A 16,370-nucleotide genomic window follows, 5' to 3' on the forward strand; every position below is an offset into this window, starting at 1 on the left:
GGCGGCTGTTTGCCACACATCAAGCGAAAAGTCATCACAGGGAAAATTGGGGGGGTCGGCATCCCTCCCTGCAAGGCACACTCTGGCAGCAGCTGCGGGACGTGATATGCAGAGGAGCCCGTGTGTGGTTGCCTAGATCAGAAAGGCGAAACCAATCCTGCCTGAGGATGAGCATGATGATGAATGCAACAGACCACAGCATAGCTCACATCACGGACAAAAGCATGCAACACTTCAGTGTCAGTGTGTTCACGTTAAAGCATTAACCAGTTTTTCCTCTAGTTGCATGTTAAGTGTGAATAATTTATGTGTTTGATGTTAGATGAGAATGGTTGTGAATACCAACTCTGTTTACAGTTGACATCTGGTCTGTGGGATGCATCATGGGAGAGATGGTTAAAGGTAGTGTCATCTTCCAAGGCACCGACCGTATCCTTCTAACTATATTATAGCAGTTTTGACAATATGATGTTCTTCAAACACATCGTTCTTCTATTTTCATCATTGAGAAATTACTCTTGGAAAAGTGAGAACAACTGAACAAGATGTCTCTAAAGTCTAAAACTAAGCTAAATTAATGCGCGTGCTCCAATTAGTTGCACATAACACATCAAGACGGGACTCTATTTTCTGCCATGTTTTCTGTAGCCTTATATACTATCAATAAGTTTTCAGCTTTCAGATCAGTGTTGTCACATATCTTTATGAATATTTACCATAGCGACTCAGAAGTCGGTATATTTTATATGTATGTACAGTGCCTTGCAAAAGTATTCGGCCCCCTTGAATCTTGCAACCTTTCGCCACATTTCAGGCTTCAAACATAAAGATATGAAATTTAATTTTTTTGTCAAGAATCAACAACAAGTGGGACACAATCGTGAAGTGGAACAACATTTATTGGATAATTTAAACTTTTTTAACAAATAAAAAACTGAAAAGTGGGGCGTGCAATATTATTCGGCCCCTTTACTTTCAGTGCAGCAAACTCACTCCAGAAGTTCAGTGAGGATCTCTGAATGATCCAATGTTGTCCTAAATGACCGATGATGATAAATAGAATCCACCTGTGTGTAATCAAGTCTCCGTATAAATGCACCTGCTCTGTGATAGTCTCAGGGTTCTGTTTAAAGTGCAGAGAGCATTATGAAAACCAAGGAACACACCAGGCAGGTCCGAGATACTGTTGTGGAGAAGTTTAAAGCCGGATTTGGATACAAAAAGATTTCCCAAGCTTTAAACATCTCAAGGAGCACTGTGCAAGCCATCATATTGAAATGGAAGGAGCATCAGAACACTGCAAATCTACCAAGACCCGGCCGTCCTTCCAAACTTTCTTCTCAAACAAGGAGAAAACTGATCAGATATGCAGCCAAGAGGCCCATGATCACTCTGGATGAACTGCAGAGATCTACAGCTGAGGTGGGAGAGTCTGTCCATAGGACAACAATCAGTCGTACACTGCACAAATCTGGCCTTTATGGAAGAGTGGCAAGAAAAAAGCCATTTCTCAAAGATATCCATAAAAAGTCTCGTTTAAAGTTTGCCACAAGCCACCTGGGAGACACACCAAACATGTGGAAGAAGGTGCTCTGGTCAGATGAAACCAAAATTGAACTTTTTGGCCACAATGCAAAACGATATGTTTGGCGTAAAAGCAACACAGCTCATCACCCTGAACACACCATCCCCACTGTCAAACATGGTGGTGGCAGCATCATGGTTTGGGCCTGCTTTTCTTCAGCAGGGACAGGGAAGATGGTTAAAATTGACGGGAAGATGGATGCAGCCAAATACAGGAACATTCTGGAAGAAAACCTGTTGGTATCTGCACAAGACCTGAGACTGGGACGGAGATTTATCTTCCAACAGGACAATGATCCAAAACATAAAGCCAAATCTACAATGGAATGGTTCAAAAATAAACGTATCCAGGTGTTAGAATGGCCAAGTCAAAGTCCAGACCTGAATCCAATCGAGAATCTGTGGAAAGAGCTGAAGACTGCTGTTCACAAACACTCTCCATCCAACCTCACTGAGCTCGAGCTGTTTTGCAAGGAAGTATGGGCAAGAATGTCAGTCTCTCGATGTGCAAAACTGATAGACACATACCCCAAGCGACTTGCAGCTGTAATTGGAGCAAAAGGTGGCGCTACAAAGTATTAACGCAAGGGGGCCGAATAATATTGCACGCCCCACTTTTCAGTTTTTTATTTGTTAAAAAAGTTTAAATTATCCAATAAATTTTGTTCCAATTCATGATTGTGTCCCACTTGTTGTTGATTCTTGACAAAAAATTAAAATTTTATATCTTTATGTTTGAAGCCTGAAATGTGGCGAAAGGTTGCAAGGTTCAAGGGGGCCGAATACTTTTGCAAGGCACTGTATATATATGTATATATATGTATACATACACACACAGTGGGGCAAATACGTATTTACTCAACCACTAATTGTGCAAGTTCTCCCACTTGAAAATATTAGAGAGGCCTGTAATTGTCAACATGGGTAAACCTCAACCATGAGAGACAGAATGTGGGAAAAAAAAAACAAGAAAATCACATTGTTTGATTTTTAAAGAATTTATGTGCAAATCATGGTGGAAAATAAGTATTTGGTCAATACCAAAAGTTCCTCTCAATACTTTGTTATGTACCCTTTGTTGGCAATAACCGAGGCCAAACGTTTTCTGTAACTCTTCACAAGCTTTTGCACACTGTTGCTGGTATTTTGGTCCATTCCTCCATGTAGATCTCCTCTAGAGTAGTGATGTTTTGGGGCTGTTGTTGGGCAACACGGACTTTCAACTCCCTCCACAGATTTTCGATGGGGTTGAGATTTGGAGACTGGCTAGGCCACTCCAGGACCTTGACATGCTTCTTATGAAGCCACTCCTTTGTTGCCCTGGCTGTGTGTTAAGGATTATTGTCATGCTGAAAGACCCAGCCACGTCTTATCTTCAATGCCCTTGCTGATGGAAGGAGATTTTCACTCAAAATCTCTCAATACATGGCCCCATTCATTCTTTTCTTCACACAGATCGGTTGTCCTGGTCCCTTATCAGAAAAACAGCCCCAAAGCATAATGTTTCCACCCCCATGCTTCACAGTGGGTATGATGTTTTTCGGATGCAGTTCAGTATTCTTTCTCCTCCAAACAGAAGAATTTCTGTTTCTACCAAAAAGTTCTTTTTTTTTGGTTTCATCTGACCATAACACATTCTCCCAGTCCTCTTCTGGATCATCCAAATGCTCTCTGGGGATGGCGTGGCTCAGTGGTAGAGTAGTTGCCCCCCAATCTAGAGGTTGTGGGTTCGATTCTCCACCCTGATGAACTAGCCTAAGTATCCTTGAGCAAGATACTGAACCCCACATTGCTCCTGGTGCTGTGTCACCAGTAGGTAGATGGCAATGTAGTGTAAAGCGCTTTGAGTACCTTGAGAGGTAGAAAAGCATTTACTCTAGCGAACCCCAGACGGGCCTGGATGTGTACTGGCTTCAGCAGGGGGACACGTCTGGCAGTGCAGGATTTAAGTCCCTGGTGGCGCATTGTTTTACTAATAGTAACCTTTGTTACTGTGGTCCCAGCTCTCTGTAGGTCATTCACTAGGTCCCCCTGTGTGGTTCTGGGATTTTTGCTCACCGTTCTTGGTATCATTTTGACGCCACGGGGTGAGATCTTGCATGGAGCCCCAGGTTTTGTATGTCTTCCATTTTGTAATAATTGCTCCCACAGTTGATTTCTTTACACCAAGTGAAGAGTGAAGAGTTACAGAAAACGTTTGGCCTCCGTTATTGCCAACAATGGGTACTTAACAAAGTATTGAGATGAACTTTTGGTATTGAGCAAATACTTATTTTCCACCATGATTTGCAAATAAATTCTTTAAAAATCAAACAATGTGATTTTCTGTTTTTTTCCCCCCCCACATTTAGGCCTTGGGGTGGACCCTGAAAAAGTGCCTAGAAAATGAGTTTCGTTCCACTGTCTGGGTACTACTTGTTCAATGCATTTTTTGATAGATAATACCCTTCTGAACTTTGGGTTAAAAGTTCACCCAACGTTTCCCTGCACCAATTTTGTCAAAAGCCAGGAATATATACATAGGGAAATAACAAAAAACGAAAATCTGGTGCTGCCATTTCTGGGTGTAAAATGTCTTACATTAAATTTGGCAACACAAAATCTTTCTCAAATGTCATACATACATGTACCTAATATCAGAAACAAGTATTGGTGGTTTAGTATACTCATATGTGAATTTAGATCATTAAATGTAGCAAATCTGTGCAAAAAAAATCACTTCAACTAGAGGTGACACCAGCACATGAAGCACATATGTTACATTTATCTAAAAGCTTATGTTTTATATATGAAAACAATTCACAACCTACTATGTAATGAAAGGTACACAAGAAGCAGCACACATTGGCCAAAAATGGCTGAAAATCCTACCATGCACCTCAAAACTGGAACAAGGCAAAATGGACTGGATGAAAATAAATGCATTAAGAGCCCAGATAATTGTAACAAAGAGTATTTATTAAAGTGTCAGATTAAGTCACAGCATGTCATTTACACCCCCACCCCTGCCTCACACAAAAAAATAATATATATTTACATATATCAAATGTGGATTCACAATAAAACCATGGCACTTCATTGGAACATCCATCTTTTTTGGCAGTCAAATTGAACAAAGGTCTATGTTTTGGGAAAAGGCAATACAGACATTTTTTTTGTTTTAAAAGGGTTAAAATGGAGAGAACAATCTTTATAATGAATCAAAACTTAGGACAGATTTTACATAATGGGTGATTACTCATCAATATCACTATCATCAGTGTCATTATCCCATGTGCCTCTTTCTGTTTCCTTTGAAATATTTTCACAGTTCTGGCAGTGGAATAAATCTGTACAAGACATTTTTGCAGACAAGCATGAACATCTTTCAGTCTCACACTTGCTTATCTTGCAACCACAGTGGACTACCTGTAGCACACTATCTGGGGCAGGATTTCTAGTCATCCATTTTACTGTTAATTCACCATCCTCAATGTCCCATCCATTGCCAATTGGTGAAGGAGCACACATCATACCAGTCAGAGAATGTTGCATTACTGCTGCTTGGTAGTTTGCCCTTTTGCTGTGTTGGAAGAGAGCATCACTTGTTGGAGGAATGGACAGTTCTGGCAAAGCTGACGATGCCATACAGAATGCCTTGTATCTTGCATAGTTGACATTTTTGGCAGTTGACTGGCCATATAGATTGCACATATATTTGCTCAATGCCTCAAATGTAGACTGGTCAAGGTTAAAACTACTACCCAGATATGTAAACGCAGTCAGGTATTCTACTTGCAGACAAGCAAGAGAAAATGTCTTTGTTTTGCCCTTGCCATGAAAGGCACTGGTCGAGTCACAACCTGTGAATGTATGGATGCCAAAGAGGGCTGAACAAACACTTGGGCCCAGTGCTGGTTTTCCAACCAGATGTTGTGCTACCCATTTTTTCAGTGTCACTTTCTTGGCTTACCTCAGTAGATTCGGTAGCTGATGTACCCGATGACTGAGGTATCCTGTCTAAAAGTTTGTCTGTTGTTGATAATGTCTCAAAAAAAAAAAAACATTTCAGACATGTTGTGCTGGAAAGGGGTGTGAAAAACCAACTGGAGGAAATCGCGCTTCAATCTTCTTTTCAGCAAAACCTACCTGAAACAAAGTTAAAGGGAAAGATGAGCACAAGACACACATATTCACATCACACACACCCACATTCACTCTTAAACATATATTTCTCATTCACACAAATACACCAAAGAGAACAAAATTAAACATTCTCTCAAAGCCTTTTTTTATTAGAGACTAAATTTATATTTAAAAAAATTTAGTATGAAGATTTATATATTACCTGTAGTCTGAAGCATCAAGATCCTCATGGTTCTTCACGGTGTTCACGAACAATCTTTTTAGCTTGTCCATTCTGAGCACTTCTTTGTCAACGATAATCTTTTGACAGACCACTTGTTCACAAAAGAGTTTGTAGCTCTCAGTACAGGGTTGTCTGAAACACACACATACTTAGGATGTGCAAAGAGTAACGCTTTCAATGCTTTGGCTAAAGGCAAGCAGAATACAAGTGGCATGTTGTTGACCAATGCTTTACCTTTGAAATGTGTAATTTTAGCAAAGTGTCAATGGAATAGTGCAATGTAATAACTCACAGTTCTTCGTCCGTCGTTGCAGTTTCTGCTGCTGTTGACTTGGTTAGGAACCTGGTGTAATCTCGGTAACAGGATTTATGGTATCGCACCTCCATTGCAACACAGTCTTTGTCTTTGATATGTTGAAGGATTGAAGAGTCTTTCTTCATCTCTGCTTCCTGCAGCAACCGGCCTTTACACAAAAAAAGAATTATCGTAAGTCACATCACCGCTTTTCACAGTATATGCACATCACAGATTTAAAAGTAAAGGGTCTGTTGAGGTTGGTGGGGAGGGGGGGTGTAGCTGTGATCTATTATTGTGAGGGGCACAGCTAACCCGAGTTTGGTAACCACTGCTGGATTCACTCGATAAATCATTCAGCAGCTCGTGTGTTTACTAAACTATAGCCTTAAAAATTAACAACAAATTATTTTCAGTCCATTAATAAATATTGGTCATATTGTAAATAAAAATGGGCGCGTGTGTGTGAGGCACATACCTGCCGACAATGTCTCTGCTTTGGCGAGATGATCCCGCTGCCGTTTGCCTTCCGATCCCAAACGAGCATACTTTGACACTTTTTTACAAATGATGCAGATGGCTGGAAGGACAGGGCCAGCAGATGCGATGGGCAAACCTGAACGGGAACGAATTTTTTTCTGGGAGTTTCAGACGCTTCTGCAACTTCGCTAGTACTCGCAGGGGGGTCAAAATGGCTCGCGGCTGCAGATGGCTCTCCCTCGGCACGTGCGAATTTTTTCTCAGCCTTTAACAATTTCTGTTTATCAGTAAAACGCCGGTAGCATGTAGTGTGGAATCCAGCGTCGCCAGGAATATTTTCAAAATCCATATCCACGCAATGTTTATATATTCCTGCAAGATCCTTGTTAGCGCCGTGAAGACAAAGCCACTTTTTAAAGCAGGTTCTGTACGTGTTCCACCGTTGAAAAGTGAAGTCCAAGACGTCCTCATTCTTCACGGAAAAAAGATGCACGTAGCATCGTTTATTTCCCACTTTCTGCGCTCTTTTTAACTTTTTTCTCCATTCGCTCGTCTTCGCTGTCCGATGTTGTAGTCGCCATTTTTGATATCTGGTTGTTATGGTGAGGAGAAAGCGGCTACCTGATTGGCTCATGTGACCAAAATCACACCACTCCCGACCTAATGGCACTACGCGCACACCAGGAATCAATGCGCCTCAACGCAAAATACTCCCGGGGTTTCAACACCGTGAACAAAAAATTGACACGTTTTCAGAGAGTGAACTCCACGGATTCTTACTTAGAACTAATAAATCTATTTTATGAAGAAGAAATTATTTAGTGCCCCTGGTAGCGAAGCGAAACTGAACGAAAAGGTAGGTGACCTGACGGCCTAATTCTGTCTCTCATGGTTTAGGTTTACCCATGTTGACAATTACAGGCCTCTCTAATCTTTTCAAGTAGGAGAACTTGCACAATTGTTGGTTGACTAAATACTTATTTGCCCCACTGTATATGGGGGTAAACACTCAGATGACTTCTTGAAGTTCCGCTCTGAGACCCTCAATTTGGCCAAATTTCAAAATTGTCCGATATGCATGTGTGATACATCATTGCAAAGCTTAAGATCTCAATGTTCTAGGGGAAGAAAATTTTTGAACAGGAGGGCATTTAAAAATAAGTAAATAAATAAATAAATAAACAGCAAAACCCGAACTGGAGGTGAGCGCATGAGAGAGCAGCATTAAAGATGCCACGATTTTAATGAGATATTATTGCGTACTTACCTTGTTTCAATCCAAAAACTCCATGTAGCATGTATCACCGAGTGTCAAGACACAGATGTGAAGGGCCACAGCCGGATTTTTGAGGGATTATATGGGTGAAACATAGTAGTATAACAAGGGTCGCGATGCAGAAATCGCAGACATCAAGGCAAGGCAAGGCAAGGCAAATTTATTTATATAGCACAATTCAACACAAGGCAATTCAAAGTGCTTTAAATCACATGAAGATCATAAAAATCACATTTAAATCAATACAACGTAAAAACCAAGACAAAAGATAGCATTTAATCACAAATAGAATAAAAAATAAATAAATAAAAATAAAACAAAAACTACTACTACTAATAATAATTGAAATCAGCAATGGAGATAAGCACAAGAGGAATATAAAGCAGGTAGATTGAAATATATAGCCAGTTATGGATATGCAGTGCCAAACAAAAGCGTTTTTAGCCCTGATTTAAAAGAGCTAACAGTTTGAGCATACTTCAGACGTTCAGGTAACTTGTTCCAGAGGTGAGGAGCATAATAACTAAATGCTGCCTCACCCTGCTTGGTTTTTGTTCTTGGAATATGCAGAAGACCCGTTCCAGACGACCTTAGGGGTCTAGATGTTTCATAGGAATCTAACAAGTCAAGCATGTATTTTGGTCCAAGGCCATTAAGTGTTTTATAGACGAGCAGTAGTATTTTATAGTCTATCCTTTGACTCACTGGAAGCCAGTGTAGCGATTTCAAAACCGGTGTAATGTGGTCCAGCTTCCTTGTATTTGTGAGGACTCTGGCTGCAGCATTCTGTACTAGCTGCAGCTTCCTGACGGATTTTTTATCGAGACCCGTAAATATACCGTTGCAATAGTCCAATCTGCTGAAAATGAATGCATGCATAAGTTTTTCCATGTCTTGTTGAGTCAGAAGCCCCTTAATTCTGGTTATATTTTTTAGGTGGTAATAAGCGGATTTAGTGACGGACTTTAGATGGCTATCAAATTTTAGGTCTGAGTCAATAATTACGCCAAGGTTTCTGACTTGATTTGTAGCTGTAAGTGACATTGTGCTAAGTTGCCTGCTTATCTTTGACCTTTGCTTTTTTGGCCCAAAAATGATCACCTGTCTTCTCCACATTTAACTGGAGAAAATTCTGGCACATCCATTCATTGATTTGATGAATGCATTTACTCAGGGAGACTAAGGGATTATAATCATGTGGGGACACAGAAATGTACAGTTGTGTGTCATCTGCATAGGCGTGATAGGAGATGTCATACTGTTCCATTATCTGAGCTAACGGAAGCATATAGATGTTAAATAAGAGTGGTCCAAGAATTGACCCTTGAGGGACTCCACACGTGAATTTGGTTCGTTCTGACTGATAGTTTCCGATTGACACAAAGAAATCCCTATCATGTAAATAGGATGTGAACCACTGAAGAATAGTGTCAGTAAGCCCTACCCACTGTTCCAATCTGCTGAGTAGTATGTTGTGATCAACCGTGTCGAATGCGGCGCTGAGATCCAATAGTAACAGAACAGATGATTTGCCTGCATCGGTATTCCGACGAATATCATTTAGGACTTTGATAAGCATGGTCTCGGTGCTGTGTTGTGGCCGAAATCTAGACTGAAATGAGTTAAAAAGATTGTTTTGCATCATAAAAGTCTGGATCTGTTCGAACACAACCCTTTCGATTTTCCCCAGGAATGTCAGATTTGATATTGGCCTGTAATTGCTAACGGTTGAGGCATCCAGATTAGGTTTTTTTTTAGGAGGGGTTGTATTACTGCAGTTTTTAAAATCTGTGGAAACTCTCCTGTTTGGAGAGAAGTATTTATAATCTGAAGTATGTCTTGGGCTATGCAATGAAAAACAGTTTTGAAAAAGTTTGAAGGAAGGATGTCAAGGCAGCATGTTGTGGGCTTTAATTTTGACACAATTTCTGTTAAAGTGGCATAGTCCAAGAGGCTAAACTGTCTAAGATTGACGTGGGGGACATTTTGGGAGGCATTTAGTGTAGCAATTGTTAATCTGGAGTTGCACACAGTCTGTCTAATCTTTACTACTTTGTGTGTAAAGAATGCTGCGAAATCATTACAGGACACCTCAGATGCCAATTCCTGTGGTATTGATGCTTGTGGGTTTGTCAGTTTGTCAACAACAGAAAATAGTGTTCGAGTATTGTTGGTGTTTCTACTAATGGTCTCTGAAAAATATGACTGTCTAGCATTTTTCAGGAGAGATGTTCTTTTTCATATATTTACTCTTTTAAATGTTGTTTTTTTTTTTTTCTTTGTTTGGATTGATTATTTGTCATCTAACATGTAGGGGAAAATGCACCAGTAACAAAAAAATAAATTAAGCGATAGTTATGAGGTAGATATCCGTGACCTATTTACAGACACCATTTTTTTCATTGTGGCGTAATTTGTTGTAAATTTTAAAATATGCGAGTGAATAATTTTTTAAAGTCATCTTTTTTTTTTTTTAAACAAAATATTAGACATCAATTAATGATTCTAAGCTAAAAATTACAGACATTTTGAATAATAAATACGATTACCGGTACTTACCTTCTTTTTATGGCTGGGTTGAAACAAAAGCGGTTGCGCGACGTCTGTAAGCGGGGGTTTCCAGGGTAAAACGGACAAATTAAAAATAGTTTCGGTGCTTAATGCGCCATGACTCTGCTATGGCAGCATGTAGACATATTGTTCTATCAAGCACAACACTTCTTCTTCACTTTAAAATACAGCAGTTTATTTTAAAGAGGGGTGCAAGAGCAGAAACCGCTTTTTCAGTCTTGTCTGTGTTTTCCGCCATATATGTGCATATATATATATATATATATATATATATATATATATATATATATATACACACACACATACCTACAATAAGGTATGTGTACTGAAAATCCACTTGTCATTTTTGTCCAAGTCTGATCGACAGGAAAAGTGAACAGGTTATCGGCATTGGCTTTAAGAAGGGGCATGAAAAATGGTCAGTGTGAAATAATTGGAGGGTGTTTTCACCGGAAACAATCGATCAGAACAAGCAAATCTTTGCAATCCAACTAAAATGTTTATTTAAAATGTTTAAATTATAGTTGTAATTGTGCACTAACCCCGTGTAGCGTCCAGTGGAATGCATATATTGCATATGCTTATATAGTTGTGTGGCCACCATCTAATTCCGTGTTAAAATGCAATGTTGAGCATACTACTTGTGCTGGGTTGTTGGGTCCAAGATTTGTTAAATCGACACGTAAGAAACCTCGATATCAGCCAATCACCATGATTTATGGTGGTTCAACACTTACCAAGTTGGGCCGCAAGTTGTTTAACTTTACAAGTACAAATGCATACATAAACATACTGTATATCAGCTGAAACAACTTAGTCTTATGTGGGTCAAACCAGAGCGCAGCTGTCCTTTATCCATATCAGACGAGTCTGCTACTCAGTCATACAAAGCGACAGTCCAGCCAATCCCAACGCTGCCACCAGAGGGCAGTGTATCCTCCATCATTAAACCAAATACAGTGCTACCTCTACTTACGAACGTCTCAACATACATAATTTTTAGGTTAAGACATGGCTCAACAGGAAAATATTGCCTATTGTTCAGAAAGAAATTTCAGGATACAAAAGGCAAAAATACAGTGTGGCTGGTACTGGCAGCTCCCAGAGTTTACCGAACATAACATACTTTGCCATTGGCTATTGCCTAGCATTCCTGGCATCCAGTTGGCTAAGAGGGACCTCGACTATATGTGCATGTGTGTATCCCAGCGTCCTCTTCATTTGCCCCTCGTGTTCCGACAGCTTTACATGAGTATTAACTTTTATTCTGTACTCTATTCTTGTTTTTTTACATAATGCACACCTCTGATTTTATGTTTATTGTGCAAAAATTGTAAGATGTATGTTACATGTTTTGATGCATTTTTATGCATTATAAAAGATTTATGTCTGAATTTTGGGGGGCTTGGAATAGATTTGGGCATTTACATGGAAAATGCATCTCTATTTACAGCATTTTCAAGTTACGAAACTACTCCCAGAACCAATTAATTTCGTAAGTAGAGGTACCACTGTACAATACTTTTGGACTTGTTGGATATATCGAGATTTACAGCTTCTTAAAAGGTTAATTCCAATTTGCGCGGAAATTTGGGTTACGTCACCACCATAGGAACGGAACTCGTTTGTAACCCGGGGACTACCTGAATATTGTGCTAGTGCTCTTATGTTGTGGTTGCTTGGTGCATGTATGCACTTTACCATTTTCCATAACAAGCTTCCTGGCCAGACATCGATCAGTGGAACAAAGTAATTGAGGTTCTGGGCACACCCAGCCTTGAGTTTATGAACCGTCTGATGGAGACTGTGAGAAACTACGTTATGAACAAGCCACAATATCCAGGTGTCAGCTTTGCAGATCTTTTCCCCGACTGGGCCTTTCCCTCGGAATCGGAGCACGACAAGCTAAAGAGTAAGGAACACTCTCATCAGAGAAAATGTTTAGTCAAATGGTTATTTGTACTCTAAATTTTTAAAGGTCTTTAAAGGAAAGCCTATATCATTAGCAAACTGTTGGGGAGTTATGCTTGTCTTTTACTATATAGATCTAATGCAATATTCAATACCAAAATAGTGGGTCTTAAAAACCCTGACATCATTCGGATTTAGGAGTGACATCACCTTTCGGGGTAACTCCTTGGCTCACTTGAAAATAAGCAATGTCGTAGTTTTCATAATAACTGTCCTTCCTGTCCATTGACATGAGAAGCGAGTCAAGCTCGAGACTTGCTGTCCAAAATGCTTGTCATCGACCCTGAGTGCCGCATCTCCGTAGAGGAAGCTCTCAATCACCCCTACATTCACATGTGGTATGACCCTGCAGAGGCTGACGCGGTGAGGCCCCAACCTTTTCAACAACAATTAAGGTCTTTTCAACAGTACAATGATCACATATGGCCTCTCTGGGATTTGTGCATGCCTCCTTGTCTTTCAGCCTCCTCCGCAGATTTCTGACAAGCAATTAGAAGAAAGAGAGCACAGCATCGAGCAATGGAAAGGTAGGATGCACTACCCTCTAGTGGACCAACTGAGTATTGTGTTTACATAGATGCTGTACATTCAAATTCCGTTTGTTTTTTTATGTGATGTAAGAAAATACAACTATGCAGGGGTGAAAGGGCCAGAGTTTCTTGCCGGAACTCCCTAACACAAAGGTTGCAATGGAGCCCGACTTTTTCTTTTGTTTTTTATTTGATGGGGTGGGGGTGTCAAACCACCTAAAACCATAGAAAGGAAAAGCAAACAGCTTTTGGCATTCATACCTATAAAACACAACAGGTTTTTACACATGCTTTAGGCTGCTGCATGACATTTACTGTAACATGGCATACATGAGAAACTAATTTTCTTTCAAAATTGTATTTTTTCAATGTAGTGCAAAATAAGTTAATAAAAACACCATACAGTACCCCAACCTCCATCTCCTAATTTTAATTTTCCCTCATTTCCTCAGATCTAAATGCAAAACTTCAATTTTTAACTACTTAAGAACCTATGGTGGAAATTAAAATTGAAGATAATGTGAACATTTATTTATTTATTTATTTTTTAATAATAAAGATATAAGTAACACGCATTTACAAAAATAACTACAAAAGACTTACATTATGGACAGTGAAATGGAATATATTTCGAAGATAACGCAAACATACTTTTTTAAATCATAAGGAAACATTTGAGACTAGACTTTCTGGACCTCATTGCAGTTTAAAAAAAAAAAAAAAGAAAGTGTTTAAAAGCTTATTGTGTTCAATCTCACTTTGGTTGTATTTGTTTTACCACGACAAGTGCATGTAATGTAGTGCTGTCCCAAACGACTAATTATCTCCCGATTAGTCATCCGACTATTTTTACGGTTGGTCAACTAATCTAATAATATATATATTTTTTTTTTTTTACTAATTTAGCAATTAAATTTTTGTTGACGCTTATCAATTCACAAAAACATTTTGGAACACTTAAATTATTTATTAAAGTACAAATAAACACGTACATAACAGTAAATCACAAATAAACAATGAGTTCAAATGCTGATTGAATTAACTAGTGCAAAACAATGGAATGTAAACAGATTCAGAACACTGACTTCGCCTTTCCAACATGATTCAAAACAAGTCTTAGAAAAATTCCTAGCATTAATATTATAGTATAGTACATAGTATATAATAGTATTATAATAATTATAATAATTATTCATTGCCAATCAGATTTTTCATAAAGGGTGTCATTTTAAACGTATTCGTCGTGTAGAATCTGAATTCTGAAGTATATGGGATTAACTCCAGAAATCGTTATTTATATGACGAACATGACATGCTTTTATTTTGAAATGTTCACCGGAAATACATTCGCTAAACAGCTAACTTAAGCTTTACACTCACAATGTGGTGTCAGTAATAGATTTTTTAAATTTGTTTTTTTTATTTTTTTTTTTCGTTTGCAAAAGCTGTTAACCGGCCATTTTTCATGTTTGAAGTGTCACCTTTTGTTGTTTTATAGCAGGCTAAAGTAGGTGCTCTTTTTTTCCCCATTCACCTCAATGTAGCAATGCTAACGTTTACAGTGTTTAATATAGATGTGTTTTCTTATTTTGTATGTCATAACTTTAATTCTACAGCATGTTGATAAGAGAAAGGAACTGGATTCTTATATGCCATCAGCACGCTCGCACAAACAAATGCATGCACGCGTGCGCAGCAATAAAAAGCAGCCGTTTTAAAATTACTGCCCTCATTTTTATTTACCACGCGATAAATGGACTCATTGCATCTTGCGACAAGCTTAGCAACTTCAATAAAACATGATGTTAGTTAGTTAGTTACAGTAGATGGACTTACTCCTGTAGTCTTCGAAAATGACAACTGTGTGACAGCGTAGGTGTTTATTCATGGCTGACGCGTAGCCAAGCTTGGCATTGAAGAGACAGGACACAACAGTGTACCCTCCTTTGTTTCTTTGAAATAAGTCAATGTTTTGGACACTCTGGTGCGCTATCTTGGCTTTGTGCTGCTTTCCCCGATTGCATACCGAGCGTCCGACATTCTGAACTTTCCACGTATTTTTGTAACCCTTCATTAATCGTCGACGGGATGTTGTGCTCGTTGACGGATTTACGTCATCGATGACGTTTACTATGTCGACTAGTCGGCAGAGCTCTAATGTAATGCTTAATGTATTATTTATGCTATTTTCGATACAAATTAGAGAACATATACGAATTCATTAAAAAAAAAAAAAACTTTTTATTAACATTATGTTTACGGACCACATGAAGCTTTCAAATTAAGAATTTTTTTTTTTTTAATTCTCCATAATTTCTGGGGTCAGGCATTAGACTTAACATGAAACAATAGAAATAATATAAGCTCCTTCAACTCTTGCCTTTCCCTTAAAGATCTGATCTGATTATCGCAGTAATTCAATAAGATTGTTCTTTTATCTTTTTTTTTCTTGTCCCAGAAACATGTGTATTTCAACCAGTTAGAGCTAACTATCCATGCTGATCACATGTCAACCAACTGAACGGACAGCTGGAGTCCAGGCAGGGTGGTTTGCTGCACGCATGCACACATCGACGCGACTCGACTGTCTCGTTGGACTCAGACACGCTGGGAGAACTCCTTGGAATAAATAATAAATATCGGTAGAAACGGATACACACACGATGCAAGCATTTTATTAGGCTTGTTATTAACACTTGCATATGCAAATTTGACGCTAATAGATTGTTTTCTTCTTGGAGTTGCATGTTTGGCAGCCTGTTTTTTTTTTTTTTTTTTTTTTTTTTTTAATTTAAACATGGAGGTTTGACAGTTGCTGTTCCGCCCCCGAAATTCATACCGGAACGGTGAACCGGCCCACTTCACCCCTGCAACTATGCATCCATTTTATATGTCTTTACACCTTGCCATGCTGGTACTACCTAGTGACAATTTATTTAGGAACCCTGAGTATCAGTGGAAAGTCAAACAGCAAGAGGGAAAAAAATGCAAACCGCACACAGGAAGATGAGAGTTGAGATTCAAAAGCTAAACTTCAGAAAAGACTATTTTAACGTACCTCACTAATGATACATTTTGTACCGCAGTTGAAATGAATAATAAAATGCTAGGACTACCGTGCGTGCAATTTAACGAGCAACATTTTGAAATTATATTAACAAACATTTTCTGCCACTTTTCAGAGCTAATTTATGAAGAAGTGATTGACTGGGAAGAGAGGAACAAGAATGGTGTGATGAAAGACGATTGCTCAGGTACGTTCAAGTGCAGGCCATCCATTTCAGAGAGCATTTAAATAAAACCAGCTGAAGACTT

At 38.9% G+C, this 16,370-nt stretch overlaps 1 protein-coding gene across 1 annotated transcript in view; it reads left to right on the plus strand.

Annotated features, from left to right (window-relative positions):
* Positions 1-16,370, plus strand: part of mapk9 (mitogen-activated protein kinase 9) — a 42,919-nt gene that overhangs the window by 21,558 nt on the left and 4,991 nt on the right. The window contains exons 7-11 of the mRNA XM_057850309.1: positions 358-429; positions 12,284-12,466; positions 12,764-12,888; positions 12,989-13,052; positions 16,238-16,309. Of these exons, the coding sequence (XP_057706292.1) occupies positions 358-429; positions 12,284-12,466; positions 12,764-12,888; positions 12,989-13,052; positions 16,238-16,309 (516 nt within the window). The remainder of the gene's footprint in view (positions 1-357; positions 430-12,283; positions 12,467-12,763; positions 12,889-12,988; positions 13,053-16,237; positions 16,310-16,370) is intronic.

This window comes from Corythoichthys intestinalis, chromosome 11 (assembly GCF_030265065.1).
Source record: "Corythoichthys intestinalis isolate RoL2023-P3 chromosome 11, ASM3026506v1, whole genome shotgun sequence".
In the NCBI taxonomy this organism is placed as follows: domain Eukaryota; kingdom Metazoa; phylum Chordata; class Actinopteri; order Syngnathiformes; family Syngnathidae; genus Corythoichthys; species Corythoichthys intestinalis.